The sequence below is a fragment of the Medicago truncatula genome, chromosome 8 (assembly GCF_003473485.1).
Source record: "Medicago truncatula cultivar Jemalong A17 chromosome 8, MtrunA17r5.0-ANR, whole genome shotgun sequence".
Lineage (NCBI taxonomy): Eukaryota > Viridiplantae > Streptophyta > Magnoliopsida > Fabales > Fabaceae > Medicago > Medicago truncatula.
Window position 1 is genome coordinate 12,562,720 of NC_053049.1, and position 14,848 is coordinate 12,577,567.

Here is a 14,848-nt window from a genome sequence, read left to right on the forward strand (position 1 = left end):
GCGCGGTGGTCGGCCGGAGCGCCGCCGCGCCGGAGTTTTTTTTTTGCTTTTTTTTCGAATTTTTTTACATCAAACCACTCCTCTTCCCTTCCTCTACTCGAATCCGGTATTAGTTTTAAAAAGGGTAGAGAAATTTGAGCTAGATCTACAAATTTAGTTTCAAAAAAACTTCATACAAAACACAACATAAAGTTGAAAGAAAACCAATACCTCTTTTTCCGATCTCCCTCTCTTTGTTTGAATCCGGTCCGGTTCTCCTCCCCTTTTTCCGGTTCGGTTTGCTCCTCTCCTTTTTCCGGTTCGGTTTGGATCTGTTTGTACAGTTTGGATGATGATGATTTGTGTGGTTGTATGGGCTGATTTGATGTTCTGTTTAAGTTTTGTGTTGCTGGATTTTGATGAATCTATGAATGTTCTTCATGAGTTCATGTTATTTCTTTGTAATTTTAGTGTTTGATCTGAAAACTGGTTGGAAAAATGGAAAAATAGGGTTTGTGAATTGATGCTGATTTTTTTCTGACGTGAACAGTAATTTCGGACCCATTTCCCAATGATTGGACAGTGTATTTATAGTGACAAACTAGGGTTGGCTCTGGTACAAAACAATGACCAAAATGCCCCTGCAGCTGAGACTTGGGGACAAAGGCTTAACAAATAAATAAATAAATAAATAAAATAAATAAAAAGAAAAGAAAAAGAAAAGAAAAAAGAAAAGAAGAGAGGAAGACGTGAGTCTTCTTTCTTTCTTTGTTTTTTTTTTATAAAAAAATAAAAAAAATAATAATAACAAAATAAAATAATAATAAACAAACTAAAAAAAGACAAATAAAAAAAATTAAAAAATAAAAATAAAAAGTCCCTTCGGAATCTGACATGAGGTACTTCAAAGTGTCCTCCCTGCCGGAATTTCGGTTGAAATGATTTTTTTAAAAAAACGCCTTTTTAAAATGCGATTAGGCCTTCTTTTTTTTAGACATGATCGTTACGACTAAAAAGACTATATAACAAAAATGCGTCATAAAAATGAAAGTGAGACGGTTTTAATTGTTGTGAAATGCGAACGTTGATTTAAATGTAAAAATAAAAACTTTTTGAATGACTAAAGACAAGAAACCCGAATTTTAAATGGTAAAAAAAACGAATAAAAGGGAATGTGAACCATTTTAAAATACGGACAAGAGATTTTAAACGGTCCAAAATTGGGGTATGACAGATGCCCCTATTTAAGTTTCTTCGTCACAAAGGTTTTAAAAGAGAACTTTTTAAACCAAAGGGTCGGAGAGACTTAAATATATAAAAACGCCAATTTTGGACCATTTGAAACGCCAGAGATGTAATGCTGATGAATGTGATAATACGACTGAATATGATGTAAGTATGAAGGTAAAGATGATGCAGAGGCTGACTGGGAGCCAAATGGATAGGGATCACTGGGGAAAGGAATGATAGGTAATGCTTACGATTGTTGTGAGGTACCTTGAAACGACTGGAGTATAAATGATGATGTTTAATAACATTGTTTCAAGGCGAAAGTAAAGACATGATTGCCGACGAGTGGCGAAAGTAAAGACATGATTGGCCGACGAGTGGCGAACGTAAAGACATGACGGGCCAACGAGTGGCTAAACTAAAGACATGACGGGCCGACGAGTGGCGAAATTAAAGACAAGACGGGCCGACGAGTGGCTAAAGTAAAGACATGATGGGCCGACGAGTGGCTAAAGTAAAGACATGATGGGCCGACGAGTGGCTAAATTAAAGACAAGACGGGCCGACGAGTGGCTAAAGTAAAGACATGATGGGCCGACGAGTGGCTAAATTAATAGACATTGTAAAGCTTGATATGAGTGGGGATTAACTTGACAAAGATACACCTGAGGGGAACAATGAAATTGTCTGAAGACAATGGGGCAATTGTATAGACTGGTTACTGGCGAGACCTGCCACTTTGAAACATGATTGGTTTTATAACATACCTGAGTTTAGACCCATTTTGAGGATAATGAAGCAAAATATTGGGTAAAAAATGAAACTATGTATGGATGATGTTTATATGCGTGCTATGTATGCATGAATGAATGAATATGTATGAGACTCATATGATGGTGTAATGGTAAGATTGTTGAGACAGGACTGGGCAGGTCTACGAGGAGAATGGCCCGGCATCACTGTACGAACACTCAAAGCCTTCAATGGGGATAAAGTCACGGGGGATGAATCAACCATTGTTAGGGTACAGCCCTTAAACATACTGCTGAGGTAAGTCTTCACAAACTGTGGTAGAAGTCGCCATTTCATCAATGCAACACCGTACTGTCTTGTCTGAATAGTCATTGCTTTTTGTATTTATTCTTTTTTTTGAAATCCCTAACTTTTACCTGGATCGTCCTTTCGGATTTTCAATCCACCGGGGAGACATTTTTCTTTTTCTCTTTTTGTATGCCCCTAATTTTTACCTGGACCGCCCTTTCGGGTTTTCGATCCACCAGGGCGCCTCTTTTTTTTTTTTTTTTTTTTTTTTTTTTTTTTTTTTGCAATGACTATTTCTTCTTTGTTGAACCTGCTTGTTTCGGACCAACTGTTGACACATACTTATGTGATACATGTTTTTAAAGATAATATGTTTGTCATTTTTGTGTTTTTTTTTTTTGTTTGGAAAGAAAACATAAAATCTTTAGAAAAGTTTTCAAAATTTTTGCTTCAAATACTAATACTAAAAACGAAAGAAAGATTTTTTGCACATAGAATAAACAAGAATTCCAACAAAGGGGCACATGCTCAAATTGATTTAATAGAAATGGTGACCGGCTAAAGGCATGGCACCATAGATTACAAAGAGTTGGAATATGGTAATTATAAGGGATAGGTACATTGAACACAATAACCGCTATACTTCTTAACCACTTTGAATTCCACAGTTTGGATGCTTCAACATTAGAGAACTTCTGACAGTCAAGGTGTCTCGGGCGAGTGATGTTTCATCTGATGCAGTTACTTGTCTCGATCCTTAATTTTTGCATAGATCGCCCTTGCGGGTTTTCGATCTATCAGGATAATTTCCCTTTTTTTTTTTTTTTTTTTTTCTTTTTTTTGTCTCTAATTTTTGCCTGGACCGCCCTTTCGGGTTTTCGATCCACCGAGACGCTCATTTTTGGTTTAAGCCGCCCTTTCAGGTTTTCGACCTACCGAGCTGTTCTTTTATATATTTAGACAAAGTATTTCTTGACTGCATCAGAATTCACAGGACGAGGTAACTCCTCTCCATCCATATTTGTAAGAATTAAAGCACCACCAGAGAAAGCTCTCTTCACCACGTAGGGACCTTCATAGTTTGGCGTCCATTTGCCCCTAGGATCTGGTTGAAAGGATTTGATACATTTGAGCACAAGATCTCCTTCCTTGAATTCGCGGGGATGGACTCCTTTATCGAATGCTTGTTTCATCCTTGACTGATATAACTGTCCATGACACAAAGCAGCCATACGTTTTTCCTCAATCAAATTCAACTGGTCGTACCTGCTCTGGCACCATTCAGCTTCAGACAATTCAGCTTCCATCAAGACTCTTAAAGAAGGAATCTCAACCTCTACAGGTAGTACAGCCTCCATACCATATACCAAAGAGAAAGGGGTTGCCCCTGTCGAGGTTCGCACTGAGGTACGGTATCCATACAAAGCGTAGGGTAACATTTCATGCCAGTCCTTATAAGTAACTACCATCTTCTGTATGATCTTCTTGATGTTCTTGTTTGCAGCTTCAACTGCCCCATTCATCTGAGGTCTGTAAGGAGAAGAATTGTGATGTTGAATCTTGAAGTCGTCGCACAACTCTTTCATCATGTTGTTATTCAGATTTGTGCCATTGTCTGTGATGATTCTGTTGGGAACACCGTAGCGGCTGATGATGTTGTTCTTGATAAATCTGACCACTACCTGCTTGGTCACATTGGCGTAAGATGCTGCTTCAACCCACTTGGTGAAATAATCGATAGCCACTAATATGATGTTCGATCCGACCAATCATGTCAATGCCCCACATAGAGAATGGCCACGGGGAAGAGATGACATTGAGCATAGACGGTGGTATATGAATCTTGTCAGCATAGATTTGACATTTGTGACATTTCTTGGCATGGTTGTAGCAATCAGCATGCATTGTTATCCAGTAGTACCCAGCTCTCAATATCTTCTTCGCCATGGCGTGCCCACATGAGTGAGTTCCGAAAGAGCCTTCATGAATCTCGCGCATCAATTTTTCTGCTTCATGCTTATCCACACATCTAAGTAGGACCCCATCAAAGTTCCTTTTATACAAAACGTCTTCGTTAAGGAAGAAACGGCTTGACAATTTTCTCAATGTTTTCTTGTCCTTGTTGGATGCCCCAGGTGGGTACTTTTGAGTTTGAAGGAAAACTTGGATATCATGATACCATGGCTTGTCATCATCAATTGCTTCAGCTACAAACACATAAGCAGGTCGGTCGAGAAATTGGACATTGATTACTGGCACAGTATTGTGACCATTCACATTGATCATTGAGGATAGAGTAGCTAAAGCATCTGCCATTTGATTCTCATCGCGGGGCACATGATGTAACTCTACTTTGTTGAAGAAAGTCAGCAAACGCCTTGCATAATCTCTGTAGGGAATCAATCCAGGATGACGAGTTTCCCATTCTCCTTTGATCTGGTTAATCACAAGAGCGGAATCTCCATAAATGACAATTTTCTTGATCCTCAAATCGATGGCTTCCTCGATACCCATGATGCAAGCCTCGTACTCTGCGATGTTGTTTGTGCAATCAAAACGTAACCTCGCAGTAAACGGGATGTGAGTACCCTTAGGGGTAATGAGTACCGCACCAATTCCACTTCCATAGACATTAACAGCTCCATCAAATATCAAACCCCATTCGGATTCCGGATCAGGACCTTCACCGAACACTGGTTCGTCACAATCTTTTGCTTTTAGATACATAACCTCTTCATCTGGGAAGTCGAATTTGATTGGTTGATAGTCTTCGATTGGTTGATGAGCCAAATGTTCTGCCAAGATGCTACCTTTGATTGCTTTCTGAGTGCGATACTCGATATCATACTCGGACAATAACATCTGCCAGCGAGCAATCCTTCCAGTTAAAGCTGGCTTCTCAAATATGTACTTGATAGGATCCATCTTGGATATCAACCAAGTTGTATGATTAATCATATAATGACGGAGACGCTTGGCAGCCCAAGCTAAAGCACAACAAGTTTTCTCAAGTACAGAATATCGGGACTCACAATCAGTGAACTTCTTACTCAAATAGTAGATAGCGTGCTCTTTCTTTCCGATTTCATCTTGTTGACCCAAAACACAGCCCATGGAATCTTCCAGTACTGTTAAATACATGATCAAAGGTCTTCCGTCAACTGGAGGAACAAGAATTGGAGGTTCTAACAGATATTCTTTGATTTGATCAAAAGCCTTCTGACAATCATCATTCCACTTCACCCCTTGATCCTTGCGGAGTAACTTGAAAATTGGTCCACATGTGGCGGTCATGTGAGAGATAAATCTGGAGATATAATTGAGTCTACCAAGAAAACCTCTGACTTGCTTCTCTGTCTTTGGAACAGGCATTTCTCTGATGGCTCTGACCTTGTCGGGATCAACTTCAATACCCTTTTGACTGACGATAAAGCCTAGGAGTTTACCAGATCTAACACCGAAAGTACATTTGTTAGGATTCAACCGGAGCTTGTACTTTCTCAACCGCTGAAACATCTTCAACAAATACTCAACATGTTCTTCTTCTGTGCCAGACTTAACAATCATATCATCTACGTAGACCTCAATTTCTTTGTGAATCATATCATGAAAGATTTTGGTCATACCCCTCTGGTAAGTGGCACCAGCATTTATCAAACCAAATGGCATCACCACATAGCAGAAAGCACCCAAGGGCGTGATGAAAGACGTCTTTTCTCTATCCTCAGGAGCCATCCTGATCTGATTGTAGCCGGAGAAACCGTCCATGAAGGAGAAAACCTTGCACTTAGCAGTGTTATCAACCAATACATCAATGTGAGGCAAAGGAAAATTATCCTTCGGACTAGCCTTGTTCAAGTCCCGATAATCAACACACATTCTGACTTTGCCATCTTTCTTTGGAACAGGCACTATGTTGGCCAACCATTGAGGATACTCTGATGTGACTAGGAAACCTGCATCAATCTGCTTTCGCACTTCCTCTTTGATCTTGAGGGCCATATCAGGATGAGATCTTCTCAATTTCTGCTTTACCGGAGGACACTCAGGCTTCAAAGGTAGTCTGTGTTCAACGACATCAGGGTCTAGACCCGGCATGTCTTTGTATGACCATGCGAATATATCAACATATTCTCTGATAAGCTCAATTACTCTTTTCTTGACAGATACATCCAACGATGCCCCAATCTTGATTTCTTTCTTGTCTTCCTCAGTACCCAGATTGATGATTTCTATCTCCTCTTGATGAGGTTGAATTGTCTTCCTTTCTTGTTCCAACATCCATTTGATCTCATTCGGGATCTCCTCATCCTCCTCTGCCACAGCCTCGTAAACCGGGACCTCAAAGTTGGGAGAAAGCATGGGGTCACTGTGTTCAACGGATTCACTTATGTTCAGTCTGCACATGATTCATGATTGATTTTAATGAGTAAATGCAGACCTTTGGTTTTGAAATTTAAAAGAAAAAGAGAATGATTTTTTTTGGATTTTTTGTATTACCATTTTTTCCAGAAAAAGCAACAAAAAATAAAAAGTAATAAAAGCCGTGATAGAAACGACGATTTTTATTTGTAATAAAAGTACTAGAAGCAAAACAAAGCCCTACATGATTTCACTTTCGCCTTGGGCAGAACGAAAGGAGTTTTCTTAAAAAACAAAAAAAACAACAAAAGACAAGACAAACACATTACTTAGAGCGGGGTGTCACAGAAGGAATGTCAACAGCAATCCAATTGCAGCAAGCTCCTCCAGGCGTCACAAAGACCGGTGTCACTCCTCCAGATGCATCATCTAAAATTGCATTGGTCTCTGGCGAATCATGAATGAAACCAGCACTGTGGAAAGAACCTCTGGTAGGGTCGAACATCCCAGGCTTACTGTTAAGGAAACCAATTCCCTCCTTACGCTTGTTTTCTGGCAACTCCACTAGCTGACCCCAGCCTTCGGTTTTGCCTTCCTGAATTACTCTCCGGGCATCCTTCAACGAGGCCATACAAGTCTCAATCTTACCGACACTTTCTTCGGCAGAGAACCCTTGGAATGATGGCCCGTCTGAACCACTACCACCGATAACAGAGAAAGCAGACAAATTGCTGATTAAAAAGGCCGATTCGCCACTCACAGTGATCAACTTTCCACGACTTACAAACTTCAATTTCTGATGGAGAGTAGATGTCACAGCCCCAGCGTCATGAATCCATGGTCTGCCGAGCAAACAGCTGAAAGAAGCCTGGATTTCCATGACTTGGAAAGTAACCTGAAATTCATGTGGGCCGACCGAAATTGGCAAATCTACCTCACCATACACCGATCTCCTAGTTCCATCGAAGGCCCTTACCGTCACCTTGCTAAGTCTCAAAGGAGCCTCGGAGTACGCCAATTGGTCGAAAGTTGACTTGGGCATCACATTAAGTGCAGAGCCGGTATCTATCAGGACGTTGGATAACGAGACCGTTCTGCAAAGTACAGAGATGAATAATGCTTGATTATGCTTATTCCCCTCCGCCGGGAGATCTTCATCACTGAAAGTCAGACTGTTACACACGGTCACATTCCCCACAATGCTTTCGAATTGACCCAGAGTTACATCATAATCCACAAATGCCTGGTCTAGTACTTTCCTCAGGGCATCCCGATGAGCACCAGAACTTGATAACAGGGCCATGATGGAAATCTTCGCAGGAGTTTGTAACAGCTGGTCCACCACCCTGTATTCACTCTTCTTGATCAGCTTCAAGACTTCATCGGCATCCTCAAAGTCAAACTCTTTGGCCTGCTCCCCAGCTTTACCTTTACCGGCGCTTCGCTCTTTTACTGGCTCATCGACTGGAACACTAACACTCTTCGGACCCACCGTAGGAAAGATGCGGCCACTCCTCAAAATCCGGCTATTCTCTGCGATATTATCCACAGCAACAGGTGAAGTTGTCTCACTTCCGGGCTCTAGAATCGTGCCTTCATACTTGTAGGGTACAGCTTTCTGAGCAGTAGTAGGCGTGGGCCTAGGCACACAGATTATCAAGGGAGTACCAACGGGCTTTGTACTGTTAGGGTTTATCACCAGCGGCCTCCTGGCTCTAAATACCGGAGTGACAACACAGACGTCCTTGCTCTCGGGTTCCCTTGTAACCACAAGTTCCCTTCTATTTAGGAGACCCTGCACATCATTCTGGACTTGTATACATCCACGAGGATCCATCGAACATATGTCACAAGCTTCATGATTGTGGTTGAAGAGAGTTGCTCTACACATTTTCACATGTATCGGTACCAGAGGAGTCTTGATATCACCTACAGAGAGAATGCGAGCCTCTTCCTGATCGTCTTGAATCATATTAACAGCAGGCCCATGAGTAGGCAGAGGATTGTTCTGAGCTACAGCATCAGGGTCGGTGAAGGTTAACTCTTTACTATTTATCAGTTTCTGAACCTCTTTCTTAAGAGCAAAACAACGCTCCACATCGTGGCCTGGTGCCCCTTGATGGTAAATACAATGAAGGTCCGGACGGTACCAGCGTGGGAGAGGGTCTGGAATGCGAGGAGGTGGTATTGTTTGGACCAGATTCTGTGCAAGTAAAGAAGGGAGCAATGCTCCATAGGTCATTGGCAAGGGGTCAAATTGTTGCCTTTGATTCTGCTGATTGTGAGGAACCTGAGGACGGGGTTGTTGCTGTGGTCTTTGTTGGTATGGTTGTTGGGGGTAATATGGTTGTTGAGGGAATTGTTGTAGGTTGTATAGTGGTTGGTATAATGGGGGGTAGTATGGTGCAGGTCCTTGAGGTCTGGGTGATTGATAGTTTGGGTTCTGGGGCGCGGTCATTTGTGGGGTGATGTTGGCAACAAAGGGGTAATTAGGGTACACGGGCTGAGGTCCTCCATGAGCCACCATGCTAACCTCTTGAGCATTCCTCTTTGGGTAACCATTCCCAAATTTCTTATTACCATTGGACGAAACCCCTGAAGAACCACCTGAAGAACCTCCCGAAACAGCTGCTCCCTTACGAGCCCACTCCTCGATACGCATTCCTGTTTCCACCAAATCAGTGAACTTCTGTGATGCACAGACAATCATCTTTTCTGAATAACAAGGGCTCAGGGTTTCATAGAACAATTCTGAAAGTTCTCTCTCATCCAAGGGAGGACGAATCTGAGCAGCTTTTTGAATGAAGCGTTGTGCGTATTCTTTGAACGATTCTTTATCTTTCTGGGTTAAGGACTGCAACTCTTTGCGACTTGGCGCCAGATAGGTATTATATTTGTACTGCTGCATGAAGGCCTCAGCCAACTGTTCAAAAGTAGTGACTCCTTTCAATCCCATGAACCAGGTATGTGCCGAACCAGTCAAACTATCCTGGAAGCAGTGAATGAGTAAGGGAACATTATTCTTGTAAGCTATCATCTTGCTAATATACATAGTTAGATGATTTTGTGGACATGTGTCCCCTTGATACTTCTCAAATACAGGCATCTTGAACTTTGGAGGTATGTTTACATCTGGTACCAAGCAAAGGTCATATATGCTTTGGACGACTGTTTCCTTTCCCCGCATATTACTCATCTTCTTCTCTAGAGCACCGAACCTTTCTTCCCAATCGATTGCTTTATCATCCCCCATTATACTGTCGGAGTGATAAATCTGCTCTTCATGTTGTGGCCCAACATGCACAGTAGGACCTGCTTGAGTCACGGTAGCTTGAGGAATCGGTTGACTCATCTGGAAATGTGCCGAAGTCTGTTGACCTTGTGTGAAAGGCATTTCAGTAGCGCCTGGACCAAAAACCCCGTTAGTTGCAATCGGCATGCCCCAAGGGTAGCCTGAAGGCATGGAATACTGAGGAGTAGCAAAGGGACCCTGGGGGCCAAGAGGACGGAAGCCTGAGTTGCCCATAGTTGCCATATTACCAGAAGAAAAATCAGTCATCAGAGGCTGGGTGAGGCCGATAGTTGTAGTAGTAGTCGGAGATGGTTGCGGGGGACCCTCAGGTGCAGCTGTGACAACCACAACAGGAGTTGAATTGGAGATTGCTGCTTGCTCTCTCTCAGCCATCATAGTTTCCATCATAAGTGCCATTCTTTCCATCTCCCCCTTGAGGTTAACCAGTTCCTCTCTGAGCTGAGCGTTTTCCTGTTCTGCCGCTAACATCCTTTTCTTGATATGAGCTCGAGTGTTGTGAATGCGAGTGGGTTTGTACTGAATACGCCGGGCCACTTTGCTTTTCTGAGGCAGAAATGAGGAGAGTATGAGACTTGGATTTTGATACTTTTTATGAATGCAATATGATGCATGATATGCTATATGCAAAAATATGCAATTTTTATATATATATTTTTTTATTTTTATTGAAGGACCTATAGAAGCAGTTTTGTAAACATACCAACCTAAACAAATCATAAAAAAAACAAAGTTGATTACAAGATAATTCCCTTTCTAGCAACAAAGCCAAGAGATAAACTTTCAAAGTAAAACAAGATAATTCCCTTTCTAACAACAAAGCCAAGGGATAAACTTTCAAAATAAAACAAGATAATTCCCTTTCTAACAACAAAGCCAAGGGATAGACTCCGTAACTACACAAAAAACATCAAAAACAAACTGAAAGACTCTCAAGCCTCTGAACCGAGCTACTCCTCAAAATCAGAATGCGGCCCATCAAAGAGATCCATACGTTTCTTCTTCCGCCCGGGAATTTGATCAAGCGCGGCATCTTTCTCCTTGATACTCTTTTTCAGCTGGGCGATTATCACATCTTTCTTGTGGCTATCATAGGCTTCCTGCTCTAGTAGGGCCATCACAGCCTCATACTCCTGATCCTTCTTGCGGTACTTCATTTCCCATATGGACTTCTCACGCCTTTCGATATCCAACTGCTTTTGATACCCTTCTAAGGACTCGGGAGGTAAAGGTAAAGGTATAGCTGGGACGGTTGATGTTGCAATCCTTTGTCGTGGGTATGGCATCTTCAATTTATTGGCTCGATCAATAACCCATTGGACATAAACTTCATGGGCGATAACCGATCTCTTTCCTAACTGATTCTTATCTTTCTTGACAATGGAATACCAAGCTTTCTCGAACTGCACTCTTTGATTTGCATCATCTTTTTTGTAGAGGAAGAAATCCCTATCTAGGATGAGGTACACAGGCTTCATCTCCATATAATACCCAAACTGTCGTCTCGCAAGAATTGGGCTGTAGCTAATTCCTCCCTGCGTACCAAGAAGAGGTACATTGTTGAAGTCACCACAACTGTCAATAATAAACTCTGGGTCACAAGATGGGTTGAACCAGATTATGTCCTTTGGGGTCCAAGTCATGAGCTTTTGGGACCAAGGGATAGGTTCTGGTCTAATACTGGGACGGGGTAAGTGTGAAGTAATCCAGCGGTGGAGTAAAGGTGTACAACAGACGATGGTCCCCTTTCCATGACTAGTGCGATCATGAATAGCAACATACGTGTCAGCGAGTAAAACAGGAACCGGGTTTTGGGTTAAGAAGATCCGTATGGCATTCATGTCAACAAACTTGTCAACTTTCGGGAAGAGGACTATGCCATAGATAAGCAGGGCAAGGATAGACTCAAAATCATCGGTTTTGGATTTCTCGAAACAAGTGGTGGCCTTTTGGTGAAGGAAGTTGTAAGGTAAGCATGGGAGACCGTCTTTGGTTGTGAACTTGTCTTTTATGTCGGCTACTTCAAGGTGAAGGGCTTTTGCGATGGTAGGGATTTTAGGAATGGGCCCAAAGGCATGAAAGGGTACTTCATCGAGCACCGGTAAACCAACCCAATGGGAATACTCCTCTAGAGTTGGGAAGAGCTGAAAGTCTGGGAATGTGAAGCCATGGTAAATCGGATCATAGAACTGGACCAAAGTATTGAGAAGCATTACATCCACTTTTGTCTTGAGAATGTCGAGTAAATTACCATACCGCTCCTGAAAATGACCCGGATTTTTCAACATCTTCGTCAAACCCCTCAAACCCTCTAAACTCTCTGTATCCGGTGCCTTGAATTTATACCCGTGGGTCCTCCTTCCAACAACCTCCATAACCTATGATGTTTGTAAAAAAACCTATATAAGTCCTTCAATATTTCAATGGATGAGAAAATATGTTTATGAATGAATGCATGTATGTATGATAATGCTCAAGTACATAGAATACATGGTGAGGGTAAGTTCCACAATGTTGGAGTCAAGGGTAACAACGCCATTTGGTAAGGACTATGGTTTAAATTGCACTTGTAACAAGGGTTCTACCGAGGTTCCCAAAGTCATTGACCACTTCCGAATATTATTGGATACCGAGAAAACACCCGGTCCAATAACGTTCGTAGGAAAGTCTCATTTGAGTGTAGTATCGCGTGTCGACTAATTCCGAGAAAACACTCAGTTAGCCACCGCACTACATCCTAAAAGGCCAAGATGGGTTAAGGGTTACTAAAGGTCCTTAGCTTCAATGGAAACTTAAGAGTAATAAAGTCTAAACGTGAAAACACACGCCGACATATATCACATCAAGCTCCTCCGCTAAGCGTGGTTATCTCACATGTGTCAAGACACGAGTATACTCTCGGTATGCCACTATGAGTTTACCACTCCTATCTTATATTTCCCTCGAGCTCGGGTGTAGAGCTTATTTTCTCACCCCTCATGTAATAAGGTAAACATGTAAGCAAATATTTACAAAGTATAAACAAGTAATAAAGCACAAAATAAAGAAAGTAAGGTGGGTTTAACCCGCGTAGGATCTAATGTCCCCAGTGAAGTCGCCATTTCTGTGCTCACGATTTTCGGATGTCAAACCATTAATTGATTTGAATCGTCGATCTTTGAACTCTCGATTTTTATTCTTGGGAAGGAAAAAAAATGAGTAAAAACCCTTATCGAGACTTTGGATTCGGGGGTTGGTTACGCGAAGGGAAGGTGCTAGCATCCTAAGCGTCTATGGTATTCCATAGGAACCTCTTACTTAGATTATTTTGTGCTAAGTTACTCGTTTATTTGAAAAATTATTGCCTAATGTCTAAGTGAAAGAATGGAGGGAGAAGAAGTATGTTTTTGGTTATTTTTATTTGATTTGGAAGGACGAGTCCTCTGCCTACGTACCCTTTTGGGAAGGGATCAAAACCGACGTAGTTCCACTCAAGAATTTCTTTGGTGGGTTAGGTTGATTTTAAGATTTTTTTGAAAATGGGTTTTAAGAAGAGAAAGAGGCCTCAAGGCATGAGATAAAAGAAATGAGTGAGGTTGATTGATTTTTGAAAAGAAATGGTTGAAGTTGAATTAAGATTGATTGAGAATTTGATTAAGAAAATAAAGAGAAAATGTTGCTAAGAAAATGATTTTTTTTTTGAATTTGACATATTTGATTTTTTTTGATAAAAAGGTTTTTTCTAAACTAACGGTGATAACTAACGTAACATCGTAAAAACTAACGGAAAGCGGTAAATAAAATGTGGTAGTGTCGGTGCATGTGTCGGTGCTTGTGTTACCTACATTATTACATCAATTCCTAGATACAACCCTAAGGCCTTTATGCCAAAATAAAATGCAAGAAATAAAATTACATCAATCCCCTATTTATACATACTAAGTCAATGACAAAATAATATAATGAGAAAATTAAATGTGCATGCTATGATTCAAGACAAAAATTAAGTAGTTAGTAATCACAAGAAATATTATGATGAATGAGACATAAGAAATAATAAGCAAGAATTAAGACAAATAAAAATTAAGGTCATCATATAAGAGATAAACAAAAAACACAAAAGAAAACAAATAGAAAGGATTTTTAAAATTAGGGAAAATTAAAATAGTGAGAAAAAATATTTTTTTGGAATTTTTCTAACCACAAAAATGTCAACAAAGTGTAAAAACAGTATTTAAAAAAATAAAGATAATTAAAAATAAAAAAATAGTAAAACATTGGCTCAGCAGGATTAATTCTGGACCATTGGATTAAATCAATAGTCCAGATTCATTCACTGGATTCATCACAGCCATTGGATCCAACGATCCAAGGGTCACAAGAACAACATAGAAACAAAGGGATTATACTGAAAACACAGTGACCGTCAGATCAACGATCTGATGGTCCAAACAGAAACCACACCATACTCACGCAGAAAAAAAAATCCACCTGATCCAAAATCAAGATACACAGGAGCCCTCAGATCAAGGAATGATCCAGATCCAAGGGCTGTAACGCGATGGAGCACTGAATTGCAGTATGCGCATGTGCACAAGATCCAACAAAAAAGAAAGCATTATAAAAGAGTTCTAACAAAAAAAACATAACACAATTCACAAAAAAACCTCTTTCTAAAAACCTAGAGAGAGAAGCTCCCACTTCTCTCTAGGAATCTCGCCGGAGAAGAAGGTGGGGGAGGGGCGGCCGGAGCTGCTCCGGCGCGGTGGTCGGCCGGAGCGCCGCCGCGCCGGAGTTTTTTTTTTGCTTTTTTTTTCGAATTTTTTTACATCAAACCACTCCTCTTCCCTTCCTCTACTCGAATCCGGTATTAGTTTTAAAAAGGGTAGAGAAATTTGAGCTAGATCTACAAATTTAGTTTCAAAAAAACTTCATACAAAACACAAC

The 14,848-nt window shown here is 41.0% G+C and overlaps 1 protein-coding gene across 1 annotated transcript; it reads right to left on the minus strand.

The window, feature by feature from the left end:
* Window positions 1-3,963: 3,963 nt before the first annotated feature.
* Window positions 3,964-10,393, minus strand: LOC120577465 (uncharacterized). The gene is made up of 5 exons (XM_039829004.1): window positions 6,942-10,393; window positions 6,286-6,649; window positions 5,877-6,216; window positions 5,266-5,684; window positions 3,964-5,175 (listed from the first exon to the last, which is right to left on the minus strand). The coding sequence occupies exons 1-5, from the start codon at window positions 10,391-10,393 to the stop codon at window positions 3,964-3,966; spliced, it is 5,787 nt and encodes a 1,928-aa protein (XP_039684938.1).
* Between the last annotated feature and the right edge of the window lie 4,455 nt (window positions 10,394-14,848).